We start from the raw sequence: 18,873 nt of genomic DNA, 5'->3' as shown, positions 1-18,873 counted from the left end.
GTGGGTCACTGGACAGAGCAGTGTGCCCTTCATCAGAGGAGCAGGGCTGAGGCTGGTGAGCAGCCTGAACGCGGGATCATGTCCATGGTTCCTCCCTCGCTGCTCTGTCTTGGTCAGTCGGGGAGAGAGGGTTAGGTACAAATAGACGGCTAAGGACGGCAGGGCTGGTGGTTCTTTAAGGCTAGGCTGTTCTCACCAGGTGTTTCTTTCTAGGGTTGTGTCTGAGCCAGAGCACTTGGGCACAGAAGGGTGAGTGTTCTGTGTGATACTCCTGAGGACCCAGCAGGGTTTAAGCCAGGTATCAGGTCTCTTGGCCGCTGGAAAGAGGGGACTCAGACTTTACAGCGGGGGCTGTAAGAGGGGGAGAAATAGAAGGGTGGAGGGAGAAACGCTTGTGTGTCTATTACCTGTTCCCTGTGTTCTAGGAAATCTCCCCCCACCTCTTATGACAGCTCTGCCTGGATCCACAGTTCCAGCTAAGAGTCATGTGACCCTCCTGTGTCAAGGACCTAAACGAGCTGAGGGGTACAGGATATCAAGAGTGGGAAGTCCTGAGCCCATGTACGAAGAGGAACAGATCACGTCCAGAAAGACCAACACTTTGAATTTCACAGAGGTTACAACAGACAAGACAGGGCTGTACCACTGCTCCTATCAGAGAGGAGGCCGCTGGTCCCAGTTCAGTGACCCCCTGCAGCTGGTGATGACCGGTGAGGGGGACACAGAGGCAGTGGAGCTGGGACTGACCCCTCTGCCGAGGGAAGGACCAGGCTTCGGGGACAGGAAGCAGGAGGACCAAGCCTTGTCCTTGGGGAGGTCTCAGGGATGATGCCGAGAGACTTCCTCAAGGGGGAGGGGACGAGGACGGGAGAGAGACCAGAGCCACGTCTGCTCCCAGGGACAAAAAGGGACAGTGCCTACGTGACCCTTCCCTTCATCGCTGAACTTCCTTCTTTCTCAGGAGCTTATGACAAGCCCTCCCTCTCCAGCATGGCTGGCACAGTGGTGGCTCCGGGGGAGACTGTGAAGTTGCAGTGTTTCTCCAATATCAACTATGATGTATTTATCCTCACCAAAGAAGATGGAGATCACGTCACCCAGAACCAAAGCTCTGTCCCCCAGGACGGAGGACGCCAGACCATCTTCCTCTTGAATCCAGTCTCCTCCACACAGGCGGGGACCTACAGATGCTACGCTGCCTTCCGCGAATATCCCTACGTGTGGTCTCAGCCCAGTGATCCACTGCAGCTTCAGGTCGAAGGTGAGGAAGAAGCCCAGTCCACCCACCTGCTCCCCGCCATGGGGGCTGACTGTGTGCGCTTAAAGCACTGGCTGGGGAAAAGGATCGCAAGAGGGGGTGTGTGTGAGTGCCATCGGCTTAACACACATCTCTGAGGGACGGGCGGGGGACGGGCCATGTGGGTCCCTGGGACTCCGGGAGGTGAGAGCCTGACTGAGCAGATAAGGAAGACCTCTCCCACTTCACCTCTGTTTTCAGGAACTACTGACTCTCCCAGCATCACACAGCCCAGACATTCAACTGGTGAGTAACTGAGTTTAGGTGGAAAACTGAGAAGAGATTCTGTGTTCCCTTCTCTCTGACCTGGAGTGTTAGCTGCATGGATGCAGATGTATATGTTATATATTATATGGATATACGTGTGTGTTAGTTGCTCAGTCGTGTCCGACTCTGTGACCCCACAAACTGTAGCCCACCAGGCTCCTCTGTCCATGGGATTTCCCAGGCAAGAACACTCGAGTGGGTTGCCATTCTCTTCTCCAGAGGATCTTCCTGACCCAGGGATTGAACCCTGGTCTCTCGCATAGCAGGCAGATTCTTTACTGTTTGAGCTACAAGGAACTCCATGTATATATATGTATTTTTTATATATGTAACTATTATTAAATATCATATATGCTTTGCAGAAAATATTTACATAGACTATATTAATACATGTGTTATATGTATTTTCATTTTTGTTAGAATAAAAATGTGTCACATAATGACTGGTTGGGAAAAACAGAGTCACACAGTGTAACAGAACAAGACTGACAGAAGGGGCTAGTGATTTAGAAGAGATCTCAACAAGCAAGTCCCTTGTGGGTGTATTTTTAACAGACACTGGGATGAAATCAGAGGGGTGATCCTTGTAGAGAGCGCAGGACAGGCAGAGGAACCAGCCCTGAGCCAAGACACAGAGGTAGAAATATGCTCAGGAGCCCATGGGTAACAGAGGCCAGCATGTCTGCTGCTGGGGAACGGTCAAATGACAAGAGATACCGAGTGAGGAGCAGGCCAGGCTCAGGGCAGGGACTGGCAGTCTCCAGCACCCCTGTCCTGTCTTTCTTGACCCCAGAAGCCCAGTATCAGCACAGCGCCCGTAATGACAGGAGGAAAGAAAGGTGTTTAATGCTTACCCCGAGGGAGTGGGCTGGGCGGGCTTCCCACCAGGTCCAGAGGTCTGCAGAAATGAGCTTGAGTTTTAGGATCCTTTAGAGGCATGGACAGCTTCCCTGGTGGCTAGTGGTAAAGAATTTACCTGCCAAGTAGGAGACCCAGGTTCAATCCCCAGGTCAGGAAGATGCCCTGGAGAAGGGCGTGGCAACTCACTCAATACCCTTGCCTGGGAAATCACCTGGACGGAGGAACCTGGTGGGCCACAGTCCATGGGGTCACAAGGACACAGCTGAGTGACTAATCAACAACCACCAACGGGAATCGGCCCTTCTACCTCCTCTCTCTCAGCGCCTACCGCTTGGCATCCTTCCGTGGAGACTCAAGTCCGCCTGAGCCTGGCTGCCCTGCTTCTCCTGGTCATGGTCGTCCTGTTGGCTGAAGCCTGGTGCAGCCAGGGGGGTCCCTCAGTGAAGTCAGATGAGCCCCCACCCCAGTGGACTGACAAGCGCCGATGACCCTCTGCTGGCATCAAAGCACTGTGCTCACTTGTGGGGTCGGCGGTTCCAGGGCCCTGTCTGGGTCACCCATCCGATGCAGCAGTGTACTCGCTTCCTGTCGAACCTGAACAACTTACCAGAGGCACTGTGGACGAGAGCAGCCCACTGTGAATTCTCTTTCAGTTCTAGAGAGCAGAAGTCTAAACCCTGTCCCCAAGCCTGCACTACTTGCTACTTTCCCGTTGGTGTTCTTGCCTTTTCGAGCTTCTAGACTCTGCCTGTGCTCCCTGTCTTGGACTCCATCCTCCAGACCCAGGAGGGGAGCGCCTCTTCTCCTCTCTGACCTCTGCTTCCTTCCTCCCTTCTTGCCTCACACACCCCCACCCTCCGGCTTCCCTCTTGACGAACACTTATGGGGACGTCCCGGTGGTCCAGTAGTTAAGAATCTGCCCTGGGATGCAGGGGATGTGTGTTTGATGCCCAGTCAGGGAACTAAGATCCCACAGGCTGCAAAGCAGCTAAACCTGTGAGCAGCAACCAAATGAATAAATAAATAAAAATAAAATTGTATTTAAAAAAAGACCCGTGACTATGTTGCCCCCGCCCCACCGCCCTTGACAACCTGCGATAAGCCCCCACCCAAGACCCTTAATTTCACCACATCTGCAGTGTCCCTTTTGACATGGAGGTTCTGGGTAACGTTGCAACACTGTAATTAGGGGGCTATTACTCACCCTGCCTCCTGGAGATCACTGAGTCTGATCTTTGAGCCAGACATCCTTGCTTTCATGCACTGTCTCACAGAAGAGACTCGGAAATAAGCACGGGTTTTTGTTTTGCTTTAATATTTAAGTGTTTGTTGAATTTGTTACAATTTTGCTTCTGTTTTACATTTTGGTTTTTTGGGCCATGAGGCATGTTGGATCGTAGGTCCCCGACCAGGGGTTGAACTCACAGCCCCTACATTGAGAGGCGAAGTCTTAACCACTGGACTGCCAGGGAAGTACTCGAGAATAAATTTTTTTTTTTTTTTGAGAATAAATGTGTTAACACTCTTTTCAATTTAGAAGAGGACATGATTCAAACAGAGATGATACTTAATAAATTTTGCTTATGTGTAATGTGTAAATTCCTTAGAGTGGTTGTTCTTGCAGGATGGGAAATGGATCTAGGGCTAGAAATGCTGAATTTTTTTCCTTCAATATAGCCCTTGTGAAAATGAAAGTTGCTCAAGCGTGTCCAACTCTGCGGAATTTAAAAATTCTAGAAAGCAAGTGGAGAAGGTGATGGCACCCCACTCCAGTATTCTTGCCTGGAAAATCCCATGGATGGCGGAGCCTGGTGGGCTGCCATCTATGGGGTCTCACAGGGTCAGAGATGACTGAAGGGATTTAGCTGCAGCAGAAAGCAAGTATAAAAGCATGAACATTCATATTGGTTTGTTGGTTTGGGGATTTAAGTTACACAGATGATTGTGATGTTAGCAACTTTTCCTCTGTGGGTTTGGGGGTTTGGGTTTTTGTTTCTGAGAAGAAACATCTTTCAAAGCATGAGACTAAACAACAGAATCACAGAAAGGCTAACTCACCCCCTGTTACGGTTGAGCTGATGAAATAGTCTGGGGACTTCTTAGATTCAAGCTGTTTAAGTAAATAATAAATACCCTTGGACTTAAACCTCCATGGATACCTCACAGAAAAACAGAGACACTAACTGATCACTTGCTCTTCAGTCTCACCTCTGCCCCAAGACTCGACTCAGAGCTCTCTGCCATTGGCTGCTGTTCCCTCACCAATGTCCCCTCCTTCTGCCTGTTCCTTACCTTTTTCTCTGTGTCAGCATAGACCTAACTTTCCTTGGGTGTTTTCTCTGAATGCCTTCTCAGAGTCGGCTAGGTGTCCCTGTCATGTTCTAAATGACAGCTGAGTTCTGAAAAGCAGTAAGTATATAGTGAGCCATTCGCTCTCTTTGCAGGCACTCAGTTGTGCTCTCATAGGGCTTCCCAGGGAGCACTAGGGCTGAAGAACCCACCTGCCCATGCAGGAGATGGAAAAGACCCACATTCAATCCCTAGGTCAAGAAGATCCCCTAGAGAAAGAACTGCCAACCTACTCCAGTATTCTTGCCTGGGAATTCCCATGGACAGAGAAGAGCCTGGTGGGCTACAGTCCACGGGTCCCACAAAGGGTCAGACCTGACTGAGCGCACATACAGCACAAAGGCAGGAGCGGTGATGTATAACCTTATGAGCAAGGCCATAATCCTCTGAAACTTAGTTTGAAAAAGCAAAAGTGTGAATTTTAACTCATTTCATGGGTTACAAAAGGCTAATTTTCTTTTTTTTTTTTTTCAGTCATTTAAAAATCCTGAGGCCATGCAAAAACAGACAGTGGGTTTTAGAACTCAGTGATCCTCTCTCAGAATCTTTCCTCCAAACCGTTGAGTCCAAGTAACTTGAGAGCAAAGACAAGCTAAACAAAGCATCTGGAGATGGTTCTCCTAGAAAGCAGTGATGGGGGTGTTCTCGGGATTCCCTTTCAATGCCCTGGATGGAGGGAAAAAGGTGGGAGGAGGAAGAGAAATGATACAAAGATAGAGGACATTAGACATTGACAGATAGATAGATAAGTAAGCGAAAAATGATATGTATAAATGATAGATAGGGACTTCCCTGGTGGTCGAGTGGCTAAGACTCCATGCTTCCAATGCAGAGGGCATGAGTTCAACCCTGGCCAGGGGACTAAGAGCCCACATCCACAGGGCATGGCCAAAGTTAAATAAATAAAATAGTCTATTTCCAGGCTGTCTTAAAAAATAAAAATAGGAAATTCCTTCGTGGTCCAGTAGCTGAGACGCCTTGCTCCCAATTCAGGGGACCTGGGCTTGGTCTCTGGTCAGGGAACTAGATCCCACCTGCGGCAGCTAAGAGTTTGCCTGCTGCAACTGAAGATCCCGTGGGTCACAAGTAAAACCTGGTACCATCAGATAAAGACACAAACAACTGGATATTTAAAATAAAATAATAGATGATTGCTTGATAGAAAGTAGAGAATGAATAGATGGTAGACAGATACAAACAGATTATTAATAGATAAATGACATCTAGATGTAGATATAGATAAGTGATTATTGTTGCTGTTGTTTAGTCCCTAAGTAGTGTCGGACTCTTTTCAAGTCCACAGACTGTAGCCCACCAGGCTCCTCTGTCCATGGGATTCTCCAGGCAAGAACATTGGAGTGGGATGCCATTTCCTGCTGCAGGGGATCTTCCCGGCTCACGGATAGAACGCACGTCCTTTGCATTGCAGGCAATACTTTACCACAAGCCACCATGGAAGGCTGTAGATAGATGATAGAATTAGACAAATAAATGGTAGCTAGGTGGAAATGGCAACCCACTCCAGTATTCTTGCCTGGAGAATCCCAGGGATGGGGGAGCCTGGTGGGCTGCCGTCTCTGGAGTTGCACAGAGTTGGACACGACTGAAGCAACTTAGCAGCAGCAGCAGCAGCAGGTAGATGATAATAAATGATCGATGGATAATAAATTCATGATTGATAGATGATAGATGATAAATAAGTAGACAATAAAATGACAGATAATGATAGACATGGATATGTGTATTCTCCACAGTGTCAGAAGAAAGAAAGCCCTGTCTAACCGCAATGGACACCAGTGGGAGCAAACTCTGGGAGACAGTGACGGACAGGGAGGCCTGGCATGCTGCAGCCCGTGGGGTCTCAAAGAGTCAGACACGACTGAGTGACTGAACAACAACAACCTCTTGTTCTGAGTTGGAACCTTCAGTCATCTCCTCAGTCCTGAGGGAAGCCCTCCTGAGCCACAGGCCTCTGAACTTTCAACCCAACACCACGGATCTCTCCGCCCAGCCATGACCCAGTATGACCACAGAGGAGAAGTTCAGTACAGTGTCTTCATGGTGTCAGCGACGTCTGTATGCCCCACTCCCAACGCAGGAGGAAGAGGATGTGAACTGCCTTCACTACAGGGCTGAGAACTGAAGGCAACTGCACAGCTTCCTGTAAGTGTGGGTCACTCGACGGAGCAGTGTGCCCTTCATCAGAGGAGCAGGGCTGAGGCCAGTGGGCAGCCTGAACGTGGGATCATGTCCATGGTTCCTCCCTCGCTGCTCTGTCTTGGTCAGTCGGGAAGAGAGGGTTGGGTACAAATAGATGGCTAAGCAGGGCAGGGCTGGTGGTTCTTTAAGGCTGAGCTGTCCTTACCGGGTGTTTCTTTCTAGGGTTGTGTCTGAGCCAGAGCACTTGGGCACAGAAAGGTGAGTATTCTGTGTGATAGTCCTGTGGACCCAGCAGGGTTTAAGCCAGATATCAAGTCTCTTGGCCGCTGGAAAGAGGGGACTCAGACTTTACAGCGGGGGCTGTAAGAGGGGGAGAAATAGAAGGGTGGAGGGAGAAACGCTTGTGTGTCTATTACCTGTTCCCTGTGTTCTAGGAAATCTCCCCCCACCTCTTATGACAGCTCTGCCTGGATCCACAGTTCCAGCTAAGAGTCATGTGACCCTCCTGTGTCAAGGACCTAAACAAGCTGAGAGGTACAGGATATCAAGAGTGGGAAGTCCTGAGCCCATGGACAAAGAGGAACAGATCACATCCAGGAAGACCAACGCTTTGAGTATCGCAGAGATGACATTTGAGAAGACAGGGCTGTACCACTGCTCCTATCAGAGAGGAGGCCGCTGGTCCCAGTTCAGTGACCCCCTGCAGCTGGTGATGACCGGTGAGGGGGCACAGAGGCAGTGGAGCCGGGACTGACCCCTCTGCCGAGGGAAGGACCAGGCTTCGGGGACAGGAAGCAGGAGGACCAAGCCTTGTCCTTCGGGAGGTCTCAGGGATGATGCCGAGAGACTTCCTCAAGGGGGAGGGGGGCGAGGAGGGGAGAGAGACCAGAGCCACGTCTGCTCCCAGGGACAAAAAGGGACAGTGCCTATGTGACCCTTCCCTTCATCGCTGAACTTCCTTCTTTCTCAGGAGCTTATGACAAGCCCTCTCTCTCCAGCATGGCTGGCACAGTGGTGGCTCCGGGGGAGACTGTGAAGTTGCAGTGTTTCTCCAAAATCAACCATGATGTATTTATCCTCACCAAAGAAGATGGAGATCACGTCACCCAGAACCAAAGCTCTGTCCCCCACGACGGAGGACGCCAGACCATCTTCCTCTTGAATCCAGTCTCCTCCACACAGGCGGGGACCTACAGATGCTACGCTGCCTTCCACGACAACCCCTACGTGTGGTCTCAGCCCAGTGACCCACTGCAGCTTCAGGTCGAAGGTGAGGAAGAAGCCCAGTCCACCCACCTGCTCCCCGCCATGGGGGCTGACTGTGTGCGCTTAAAGCACTGGCTGGGGAAGAGGATCGCAAGAGGGGGTGTGTGTGAGTGCAATCGGCTTAGACACACATCTCTGAGGGACGGGCGGGGGACAGGCCATGTGGGTCCCTGGGACTCCGGGAGGTGAGAGCCTGACAGCAGATAAGGAAGACCTCTCCCACTTCACCTCTGTTTTCAGGAACTACTGACTCTCCCAGCAGCACACAGCCCAGACATTCAACTGGTGAGTAACTGAGTTTAGGTGGAAAACTGAGAAGAGATTCTGTGTTCCCTTCTCTCTGACCTGGAGTGTTAGCTGCATGGATGCAGATGTATACGTTATATAGTATATGGGTGTACGTGTTTGTTAGTTGTTCAGTTGTGTCCGACTCTGTGACCCCACAAACTGTAGCCCACCAGGCTCCTCTGTCCATGGGATTTCCCAGGCAAGAACACTGGAGTGTGTTGCCATTCCCTTCTCCAGAGGATCTTCCTGACCCAGGGACTGAACCCTGGTCTCCTGCATAGCAGGCAGATTCTTTACTGTTTGAGCTACAAGGAACTCCATGTATATATATGTATTTTATATGTATGTAACTATTATTAAATATCATATATGCTTTGCAGAAAAATATTTATATACACTATATTAATACATGTGTTATATGTATTTTCATTTTTGTTAGAATAAAAATGTGTCACATAATGACTGATTGGGAAAAACAGAATCACACAGTGTAACACAACAAGACTGACAGAAGGGGCTAGTGGTTTAGAAGAGGTCTCAACAAGCAAGTCCCTCATGGGTGTATTTTTAACAAACACTGGGATGAAATCAGAGGGGTGATCCTTGTAGAGAGTGCAGGACACACAGAGGAACCATCCCTGGGCCAAGACCCAGATGTAGAGACCCACTCAGGAGCCCATGGGTAACAGAGGCCAGAGTGTCTGCTGCTGGGGAATGGTCAAATCACAGGAGATACCGAGCGAGAAGCAGGTCAGGCTCTGGGCAGGGACTGGCAGCCTCCAGCACCCCAGTCCTGTCTTTCTTGACTCCAGAAGTCCAGTATCAGCACAGCGCCCATAATGACAGGAGGAAAGAAAGGTGTTTAATGCTTACCCCGAGGGAGTGGGCTGGGCAGGCTTCCCACCAGGTCCAGAGGTCTGCAGAAATGAGCTTGAGTTTTAGGGTCCTTTAGAGGCATTGACAGCTTCCCTGGTAGCTCACTGGTAAAGAATTTACCTGCCAAGTAGGAGACCCAGGTTCAATCCCCAGGTCAGGAAGATGCCCTGGAGAAGGGCATGGGAACTCACTCAATACTCTTGCCTGGGAAATCCCATGGATAGAGGAGCCTGGTGGGCCACAGTCCATGGGGTCACAAGGACACAGCTGAGTGACTAATCAACAAGCACCAACGGGAATCGGCCCTTCTACCTCTTCTCTCTCAGCGCCTACGGCTTGGCATCCTTCGGTGGAGACTCAAGTCCGCCTGAGCCTGGCTGCCCTGCTTCTCCTGGTCATGGTCGTCCTGTTGGCTGAAGCCTGGTGCAGCCGGGGATGGGGGGGGGAGTTCCTCAGTGAAGTCAGATGAGCCCCTACCCCAGTGGACTGACAAGCGCCAATGACCCTCCGCTGGCATCAAAGCACTGTGCTCACCTGTGGGGGTGGCGGTTCCAGGGCCCTGGCTGGGTCACCCATCCGATGCAGCAGTGTACTCGCTTCCTGTCGAACCTGAGACAACGTACCAGAGGCACCGTGGATGAGAGCAGCCCACTGTGAATTCTCTTTCAGTTCTAGAGAGCAGAAGTCTAAACCCTGTCCCCAAGCCTGCACTACTTGCTACTTTTCCCGTTGGTGTTCTTGCCTTTTCGAGCTTCTAGACTCTGCCTGTGCTCTCTGTCGTGGAGCTCCGTCCTCCAGACTCAGGAGGGGAGCGCCTCTTCTCCTTTCTGACCTCTGCTTCCTTCCTCCCTTCTTGCCTCACACACCCCCACCCTCCTGGTTCCCTCTTGACAAACACTTATGGGGGTCCAGTGGTTAAGAATCTGCCCTGCAACGCAGGGGATGTGTTTGATACCCAGAGAGGGAACTAAGATCCCTCAGGCTGCAAAGCTGCTAAGCCTGTGAGCAGCAACCAAATGAATAAATAAATAAAACTAAAATTATATTTTAAAAAGACCCATGACTACGTTGGGCACCCCCCGCCCATGACAACCTGCGATAAGCTCCCACCCAAGACCCTTAATTTCACCACGTCTGCTGCTGCTGCTGCTAAGTCACTTCAGTCGTGTTCGACTCTGTGTGACCCCATAGACGGCAGCCCACCAGACTTTCCCATCCCTGGGATTCTCTAGGCAAGAGCACTGGAGTGGGTTGCCATTCCTTCTCCAATGCATGAAAGTGAAAAGTGAAAGAGAAGTTGCTCAGTCATGTCTGACTCTTTGCGACCCCATGGACTGCGGCCTACCAGGCTCCTCCATCTATGGGATTTTCCAGGCAAGAGTACTGGAGTGGGGCAGTGTCCCTTTTGACATGGAGGTTCTGGGTAGCTTTGCAAAACTATAATTAGAGGGCTATTACTCACCCTGCCTCCTGGAGATCACTGAATCTGATCTTTGAGCCAGAAATCCTTGCTTTTATGCACTGTCTCACAGGAGAGACTTTGAAACAAGCAGGTTTTTTGTTTTGCTTTAATATTTAAGTCTTTATTGAATTTGTTACAATTTTGCTTCTGTTTTATATTTTGGTTTTTTGGCCACGAAGTATGTTGGATTGTAGGTCCCCTACCAGGGATTGAACCCACAGCCTCCTCATTGGGAGACAAAGTCTTAACCACTGGACTGCCAGGGAAGTACCTGGGAATAAATGTTTAACACTCTTTTCAATTTAGAACAGGATGTGATTCAAACAGAGATGATACTTAATAAACTTTGCTTATGTGTAATGTGTACATTCCTTACAGTGGTTGTTCTTGCTGGGTGGCAAATGGGTCTAGGGCCAGAAATGCTGATTTTTTTTCCTTCAATATAGCCCTTGTGAAAGTCAAAGTCACTCAGGCGTGTCTGACTCTTTGTAGAATTTAAAAATTCTAGAAAGCAAGTGGAGAAGATGATGGTACCCAACTCCAGTACTCTTGCCTGGAAAACCCCATGGATGGAGAAGCCTGGTAGGCTGCAGTCCATGGGGTTGCTGATGGTTGGACACAACTGAGCGACTTCACTTTCACTTTTCACTCTCATGCATTGGAGAAGGAAATGGCAGCCCCCTCTAGTGTTCTTGCCAGGAGAATCCCAGGGATGGGGGAGCCTGGTGGGCTGCCGTCTATGGGGTCGCACAGAGTCGGACATGACTGAATCAACTTAGCAGCAGGAGCAGCAGGTAGATGATAATAAATGATCAATAGATAATAAATGTATGATTGATAGATGATAAATTAGTAGACAATAAAATGACAGATAATGATAGATAGACATGGATATGTGTATTCCCCACAGTGTCAGAAGAAAGAAAGCCCTGTCTAACCGCAATGGACACCAGTGGGAGCAAACTCTGGGAGACAGTGATGGACAGGGAGGCCTGGCATGCTGCAGCCCATGGGGTCTCTAAGAGTCAGACACGACTGAGTGTGAACAACAACAACCTCTTGCTCTGAGTTGGAACCTTCAGTCGTCTCCTCAGTCCTGAGGGAAGCCCTCCTGAGCCACAGGCCTCTGAAGTTTCAACCCCGACACGATGGGTCTCTCCGCCTAGCCATGACCCAGTATGCCCACAGAGGAGAAGTTCAGTTCAGTGTCTTCATGGTGTCAGCTACATCTGTATGCCCCACTCCCAACCCAGGAGGAAGAGGATGTGAACTGCCTTCACTACAGGGCTGAGAACCCAAAACAACTGCACAGCTTCCTGTAAGTGTGGGTCACTCGACAGAGCAGTGTGCCCTTCATCAGAGGAGCAGGGCTGAGGCTGGTGGGCAGCCTGAACTCGGCATCATGTCCATGGTTCCTCCCTCGCTGCTCTGTCTTGGTCAGTCGGGGAGAGAGGGTTAGGTACAAATAGACGGCTAAGGAGGGCAGGGCTGGTGGTTCTTTAAGGCGGGGCTGTTCTCACCGGCTGTTTCTTTCTAGGGTTGTGTCTGAGCCAGAGCACTTGGGCACAGAAGGGTGAGTGTTCTGTGTGATACTCCTGAGGACCCAGCAGGGTTTAAGCCAGGTATCAGGTCTCTTGGCCGCTGGAAAGAGGGGACTCAGACTTTACAGCGGGGGCTGTAAGAGGGGGAGAAACAGAAGGGTGGAGGGAGAAACGCTTGTGTGTCTGTTACCTGTTCCCTGTGTTCTAGGAAATCTCCCCCCGCCTCGTATCATAGCTCTGCCTGGATCCACAGTTCCATGGAAGAGTCCTGTGACCCTCCTGTGTCAAGGACCTAAACAAGCTGAGGGGTACAGGATATCAAGAGTGGGAAGTCCTGAGCCCATGGACAGAGACGAACAGATCACGTCCAGGAAGACCAACGCTTTGAGTATCACAGAGATGACATTTGAGAAGACAGGGCTGTACCACTGCTCCTATCAGAGAGGAGGCCGCTGGTCCCAGTTCAGTGACCCCCTGCAGCTGGTGATGACCGGTGAGGGGGACACAGAGGCAGCGGAGCTGGGACTGACCCGTCTGCCAAGGGAAGGACCAGGCTTCGGGGACAGGAAGCAGGAGGACCAAGCCTTGTCCTTGGGGAGGTCTCAGGGATGATGCCGAGAGACTTCCTCAAGGGTGAGCGGGGCGAGGACGGGAGAGAGACCAGAGCCACGTCTGCTCCCAGGGACAAAAAGGGACAGTGCCTACGTGACCCTTCCCTTCATCGCTGAACTTCCTTCTTTCTCAGGAGCTTATGACAAGCCCTCCCTCTCCAGCATGGCTGGCACAGTGGTGGCTCCAGGGGAGAATGTGAAGTTGCAGTGTTTCTCCAAAATCAACCATGATGTATTTATCGTCACCAAAGAAGATGGAGATCCTATCACCCAGAACCAAAGCTCCGTCCCCCAGGACAGAGGACGCCAGACCATCTTCCTCCTGAATCCAGTCTCCTCCACACAGGCGGGGACCTACAGATGCTACGGTGCCTTCCGCGAAAACCCCTACGTGTGGTCTCAGCCCAGTGACCCACTGCAGCTTCAGGTTGAAGGTGAGGAAGAAGCCCAGTCCACCCACCTGCTCCCCGCCGTGGGGGCTGACTGTGTGCGGTTAAAGCACTGGCTGGGGAAGAGGATCACAAGAGGGGGTGTGTGTGAGTGCCATCGGCTTAGACACACATGTCTGAGGGACGGGCCGGGGACGGGCCATGTGGGTCCCTGGGACTCTGGGAGGTGAGAGCCTGACTGAGCAGAAATAAGGAAGACCTCTCCCACTTCACCTCTGTTTTCAGGAACTACTGACTCTCCCAGCATCACACAGCCCAGACATTCAACTGGTGAGTAACTGAGTTTAGGTGGAAAACTGAGAAGAGATTCTGTGTTCCCTTCTCTCTGACCTGGAGTGTTAACTGCATGGATGCTGATGTATATGTTATATATTATATGGATATACGTGTGTGTTAGTTACTCAGTCGTGTCCGACTCTGTGACCCCACAAACTGTAGCCCACCAGGCTCCTCTGTCCATGGGATTTCCCAGGAAAGAACACTGGAGTGGGTTGCCATTCTCTTCTCCAGAGGATCTTCCTGACCCAGGGATTGAACCCTGGTCTCCTGCAGAGCAGGCAGATTCTTTACTGTTTGAGCTACAAGGAACTCCATGTATATATATGTATTTTTTATATATGTAACTATTATTAAATATCATATATGCTTTGCAGAAAAATATTTATATACACTGTATTAATACATGTGTTATATGTATTTTCATTTTTGTTAGAATAAAAACGTGTCACATAATGACTGATTGGGAAAAACAGAGTCACACAGTGTAACAGAACAAGACTGACAGAAGGGGCTAGTGGTTTAGAAGAGGGCTCAACAAGCAAGTCCCTCATGGGTGTATTTTTAACAAACACTGGGATGAAATCAGGGGGGTGATCCTTGTAGAGAGTGCAGGACACACAGAGGAACCAGCCCTGGGCCAAGACCCAGACATAGAGACCCACTCAGGAGCCCATGGGTAACAGAGGCCAGCATGTCTGCTGCTAGGGAATGGTCAAATCACAGGAGATACCGAGCGAGAAGCAGGCCAGGCTCTGGGCAGGGACTGGCAGCCTCCAGCACCCCAGTCCTGTCTTTCTTGACTCCAGAAGTCCAGTATCAGCACAGCGCCCATAATGACAGGAGGAAAGAAAGGTGTTTAATGCTTACCCCGAGGGAGTGGGCTGGGCAGGCTTCCCACCAGGTCCAGAGGTCTGCAGAAATGAGCTTGAGTTTTAGGGTCCTTTTGAGGCACGGACAGCTTCCCTGGTAGCTCACTGGTAAAGAATTTACCTGCCAAGTAGGAGACCCAGGTTCAATCCCCAGGTCAGGAAGATGCCCTGGAGAAGGGCATGGAAACTCACTCAATACTCTTGCCTGGGAAATCCCATGGATAGAGGAGCCTGGTGGGCCACAGTCCATGGGGTCACAAGGACACAGCTGAGTGACTAATCAACAACCACCAACGGGAATCGGCCCTTCTACCTCTTCTCTCTCAGCGCCTACGGCTTGGCATCCTTCGGTGGAGACTCAAGTCCGCCTGAGCCTGGCTGCCCTGCTTCTCCTGGTCATGGTCGTCCTGTTGGCTGAAGCCTGGTACAGCCGGGGGGGTCCCTCAGTGAAGTCAGATGAGCCCCCGCCCCAGTGGACTGACAAACGCTGCTGACCCTCCGCTGGCATCAAAGCACTGTGCTCACTTGTGGGGGCGGCGGTTCCAGGCCCTGGCTGGGTCACCCATCCGATGCAGCAGTGTACTCGCTTCCTGTAGAACCTGAAGCACCGTACCAGAGGCACTGTGGACGAGAGCAGCCCACTGTGAACTCTCTTTGAGTTCTAGAGACAGAAGTCTAAACCCTGTCCCCAAGCCTGCACTACTTGCTACTTTCCCGTTGGTGTTCTTGCCTTTTCGAGCTTCTAGACTCTGCCTGTGCTCCCTGTCGTGGAGCTCCGTCCTCCAGACCCAGGAGGGGAGCGCCTCTTCTCCTTTCTGACCTCTGCTTCCTTCCTCCCTTCTTGCCTCACACACCCCCACCCTCCTGCTTCCCTCTTGATGAACACTTATGGGGGTCCAGTGGTTAAGAATCTGCCCTGCGATGCAGGGGATGTGTTTGATACCCAGTCAGGGAACTAAGATCCCTCAGGCTGCAAAGCAGCTAAGCCTGTGAGCAGCAACCAAATGAATAAATAAATAAAAATAAAATTATATTTAAAAAAGACCCATGACTACGTTGGGCACCCCCCGCCCATGACAACCTTCGATAAGCTCCCACCCAAGACCCTTAATTTCACCACATCTGCTGCTGCTGCTGCTGCTGCTAAGTCACTTCAGTCGTGTCTGACTCTGTGTGACCCCATAGACGGCAGCCCACCCAACTCTCCCATCCCTGGGATTCTCCAGGCAAGAACACTGGAGTGGGTTGCCATTCCTTCTCCAATGCATGAAAGTGAAAAGTGAAAGAGAAGTTGCTCAGTCGTGTCTGACTCTTCACGACCCCATGGACTGAAGCCTACCAGGCTCCTCCATCTATGGGATTTTCCAGGCAAGAGTACTGGAGTGGGGCAGTGTCCCTTTTGACATGGAGGTTCTGGGTAGCTTTGCAAAACTATAATTAGAGGGCTATTACTCACCCTGCCTCCTGGAGATCACTGAGTCTGATCTTTGAGCCAGAAATCCTTGCTTTTATGCACTGTCTCACAGGAGAGACTTTGAAACAAGCAGGTTTTTTGTTTTGCTTTAATATTTAAGTTTTTATTGGATTTGTTACGATTTTGCTTCTGTTTTATGTTTTGGTTTTTTGGCCATGAAGTATGTTGGATCGTAGGTCCCCAAGCAGGGATTGAACCCACAGCCTCCTCATTGGGAGACAAAGTCTTAAGCACTGGACTGCCAGGGAAGTACCTGGGAATAAATGTTTAACACTCTTTTCGATTTAGAACAGGATGTGATTCAAACAGAGATGATGCTTAATAAACTTTGCTTATGTGTAATGTGTACATTCCTTAGACTGGTTGTTCTTGCTGGGTGGCAAATGGGTCTAGGGCTAGAAATGCTGATTTTTTTTTTTCCTTCAATATAGCCCTTGTGAAAGGAAAAGTCACTCAGGCGTGTCTGACTCTTTGTAGAATTTAAAAATTCTAGAAAGCAAGTGGAGAAGATGATGGTACCCAACTCCAGTACTCTTGCCTGGAAAACCCCATGGATGGAGGAGCCTGGTAGGCTGCAGTCCATGGGGTCGCTGATGGTTGGACACGACTGAGCCACTTCACTTTCACTTTTCACTCTCATGCATTGGAGAAGGAAATGGCAGCCCACTCCAGTGTTCTTGCCTGGAGAATCCCAGGGACGGGGGAGCCTGGTGGGCTGCCATCTATGGGGTTGCACAGAGTCGTACAGGACTGAAGTGACTTAGCAGCAGCAGAAGAAGAAAGCAAGTATAAAAGCATGAACATTCATATTTGTTGGTTGGTTTGGAGAATTTAAGTTACACAGATGATTGTGATGTTAGCAACTGTTCCTCTTTGGGTTTGGGGGTTTGGGTTTTTGTTTCTGAGAAGAAACAGCTTTCAAAGCATGAGACTAAAACAACAGAATCACAGAAAGGCTAACTCACCCCCTCTTATACTTGAGCTGAGGAAATAGTTTGGCAACTTCTTAGCTCCAAGCTGTTTAAGTAAATAATAAATACCCTTGCACTTAAACCTCCGTGGATACCTCACAGAAAAACAGAGACACTAACTGATCACGTGCTCTTCAGTCTCACCTGTGCCCCAAGACTCGACTCAGCTGGCTGCCACTGGCTGCTGTTCCCTCACCAACGTCCCCTCCTTCTGCCTGTTCCTTACTTTTTCTGTGTCAGCATAGCCCTAACTTTCCTTGGGTGTTTTCTCTGAATGCCTTCTCAGAGTCGGCTAGGTGTCCCTGTCATGTTCTAAATGACAGCTGAGTTCTGAAAAGCGGTAAGTATATGGTGAGCCATTTGCTCTCTTTGCAGGCACTCAGTTGTGCTCTCATAGGGCTTCCCAGGGAGCACTAGGGCTGAAGAACCCACCTGCCCATGCAGGAGATGGAAAAGACCCACATTCAATCCCTAGGTCAAGAAGATCCCCTAGAGAAAGAACTGCCAACCTACTCCAGTATTCTTGCCTGGGAATTCCCATGGACAGAGAAGAGCCTGGTGGGCTACAGTCCACGGGTCACACAAAGGGTCAGACCTGACTGAGCACACATAGAGCACCAAAGCAGGAGTGGTGATGTATGACCATATGAGCAAGGCCATAATCCTATGAAACTTAGTTTGAAAAAGCAAAATGTGAATTTTAACTCATTTCATGGGTTACAAAATGCTAATTTTCTTTGTTTTTTTTTTTCAGTCATTTAAAAATCCTGAGGCCATGCAAAAACATACAGTGGGTTTTAGAACTCAGTGATCCTCTCTTACAATCTTTCCTTCAAACCATTGAGTCCAAGTAACTTGAGAGCAAAGACAAGCTAAACAAAGCATCTGGAGATGGTTCTCCTAGAAAGCAGTGATGGGGGTGCTCTCGGGATTCCCTTTCGATGCCCTGGATGGAGGGAAAGAAGTGGGAGGAGGGAGAGAAATGATACAAAGATAGAGGACATTAGATATTGACAGATAGATAGATAAGTAAGTGAAAAGTGATATATATAAATGATAGATAGGGACTTCCCTGGTGGTCGAGTGGCTAAGACTCCGTGCTTCCAATGCAGAGGGCATGGGTTCAATCCCTGGCCAGGGGACTAAGATCCCACATCCACAGGGCGTGGCCAAAATTAAATAAATAAAATAGTCTATTTCCAGGCTGTCTTAAAAATAAAAATAGGGAATTCCTTCGTGGTCCAGTAGCTGAGACGCCTTGCTCCCAATTCAGGGGACCTGGGCTTGGTGTCTGGTCAGGGAACTAGATCTCACCTGCAGCAGCTAAGAGTTTGCCTGCTGCAACTGAAGATCCCGTGGACCACAAGTAAAACCTGGTACCATCAGATAAAGACACAAACAACTGGATATTTAAAATAAAATAATAGATGATTGCTTGATAGACAGTAGAGAATGAATAGATGGTAGATAGATACAAACAGATTATTAATAGATAAATGACATCTAGATGTAGATATAGATAAGTGATTATTGTTGCTGTTGTTTAGTCCCTAAGTAGTGTCGGACTCTTTTTGAGTCCACGGACTGTAGCCCACCAGGCTCCTCTGTCCATGGGATTCTCCAGACAAGAACATTGGAATGGGTTGCCACTTCCTGCTGCAGGGGATCTTCCTGGCCCATGGATAGAACCCACGTCCTCTGCGTTGCAGGCAATACTTCACCACAAGCCACCATGGAAGGCTGCAGATAGATGATAGAATTAGACAAACAAATGGTAGCTAGGTGGAAATGGCAACCCACTCCAGTATTCTTGCCTGGAGAATCCCAGGGATGGGGGAGCCTGGTGGGCTGCT

At 49.8% G+C, this 18,873-nt stretch overlaps 1 protein-coding gene across 1 annotated transcript; it reads left to right on the top strand.

The window, feature by feature from the left end:
• The first annotated feature begins 2 nt into the window (after nt 1-2).
• LOC133229482 (leukocyte immunoglobulin-like receptor subfamily B member 3A) lies at nt 3-15,718 on the top strand. The gene is made up of 15 exons (XM_061385848.1): nt 3-112; nt 214-249; nt 426-710; nt 962-1,261; nt 1,499-1,543; nt 2,747-2,910; nt 7,230-7,653; nt 7,905-8,204; nt 8,441-8,485; nt 11,737-11,887; nt 12,150-12,262; nt 12,576-12,860; nt 13,113-13,412; nt 13,653-13,697; nt 14,903-15,718. Exons 1-15 carry the CDS (start codon nt 79-81, stop codon nt 15,067-15,069), a joined length of 2,694 nt encoding a protein of 897 aa, XP_061241832.1. The 5' UTR covers nt 3-78; the 3' UTR covers nt 15,070-15,718.
• The last annotated feature ends 3,155 nt before the right edge of the window (nt 15,719-18,873 follow it).

This window comes from Bos javanicus, chromosome 18, assembly GCF_032452875.1.
Source record: "Bos javanicus breed banteng chromosome 18, ARS-OSU_banteng_1.0, whole genome shotgun sequence".
NCBI lineage: Eukaryota > Metazoa > Chordata > Mammalia > Artiodactyla > Bovidae > Bos > Bos javanicus.
Note: the sequence above shows the minus strand (reverse complement) of the source record. Positions and strands in the feature narration are given on the sequence as shown.

Bases quoted from the DNA above. Each gene is read 5' to 3' on its own strand.
- LOC133229482 (XM_061385848.1), top strand. From the start codon at position 79: ATGTCCATGGTTCCTCCCTCGCTGCTCTGTCTTG. The intron at 7,654-7,904 runs GTGAGGGGGCAC...CTTCTTTCTCAG, and splicing joins CCTGCAGCTGGTGATGACCG to GAGCTTATGACAAGCCCTCT. The intron at 8,205-8,440 runs GTGAGGAAGAAG...CTCTGTTTTCAG, and splicing joins ACTGCAGCTTCAGGTCGAAG to GAACTACTGACTCTCCCAGC.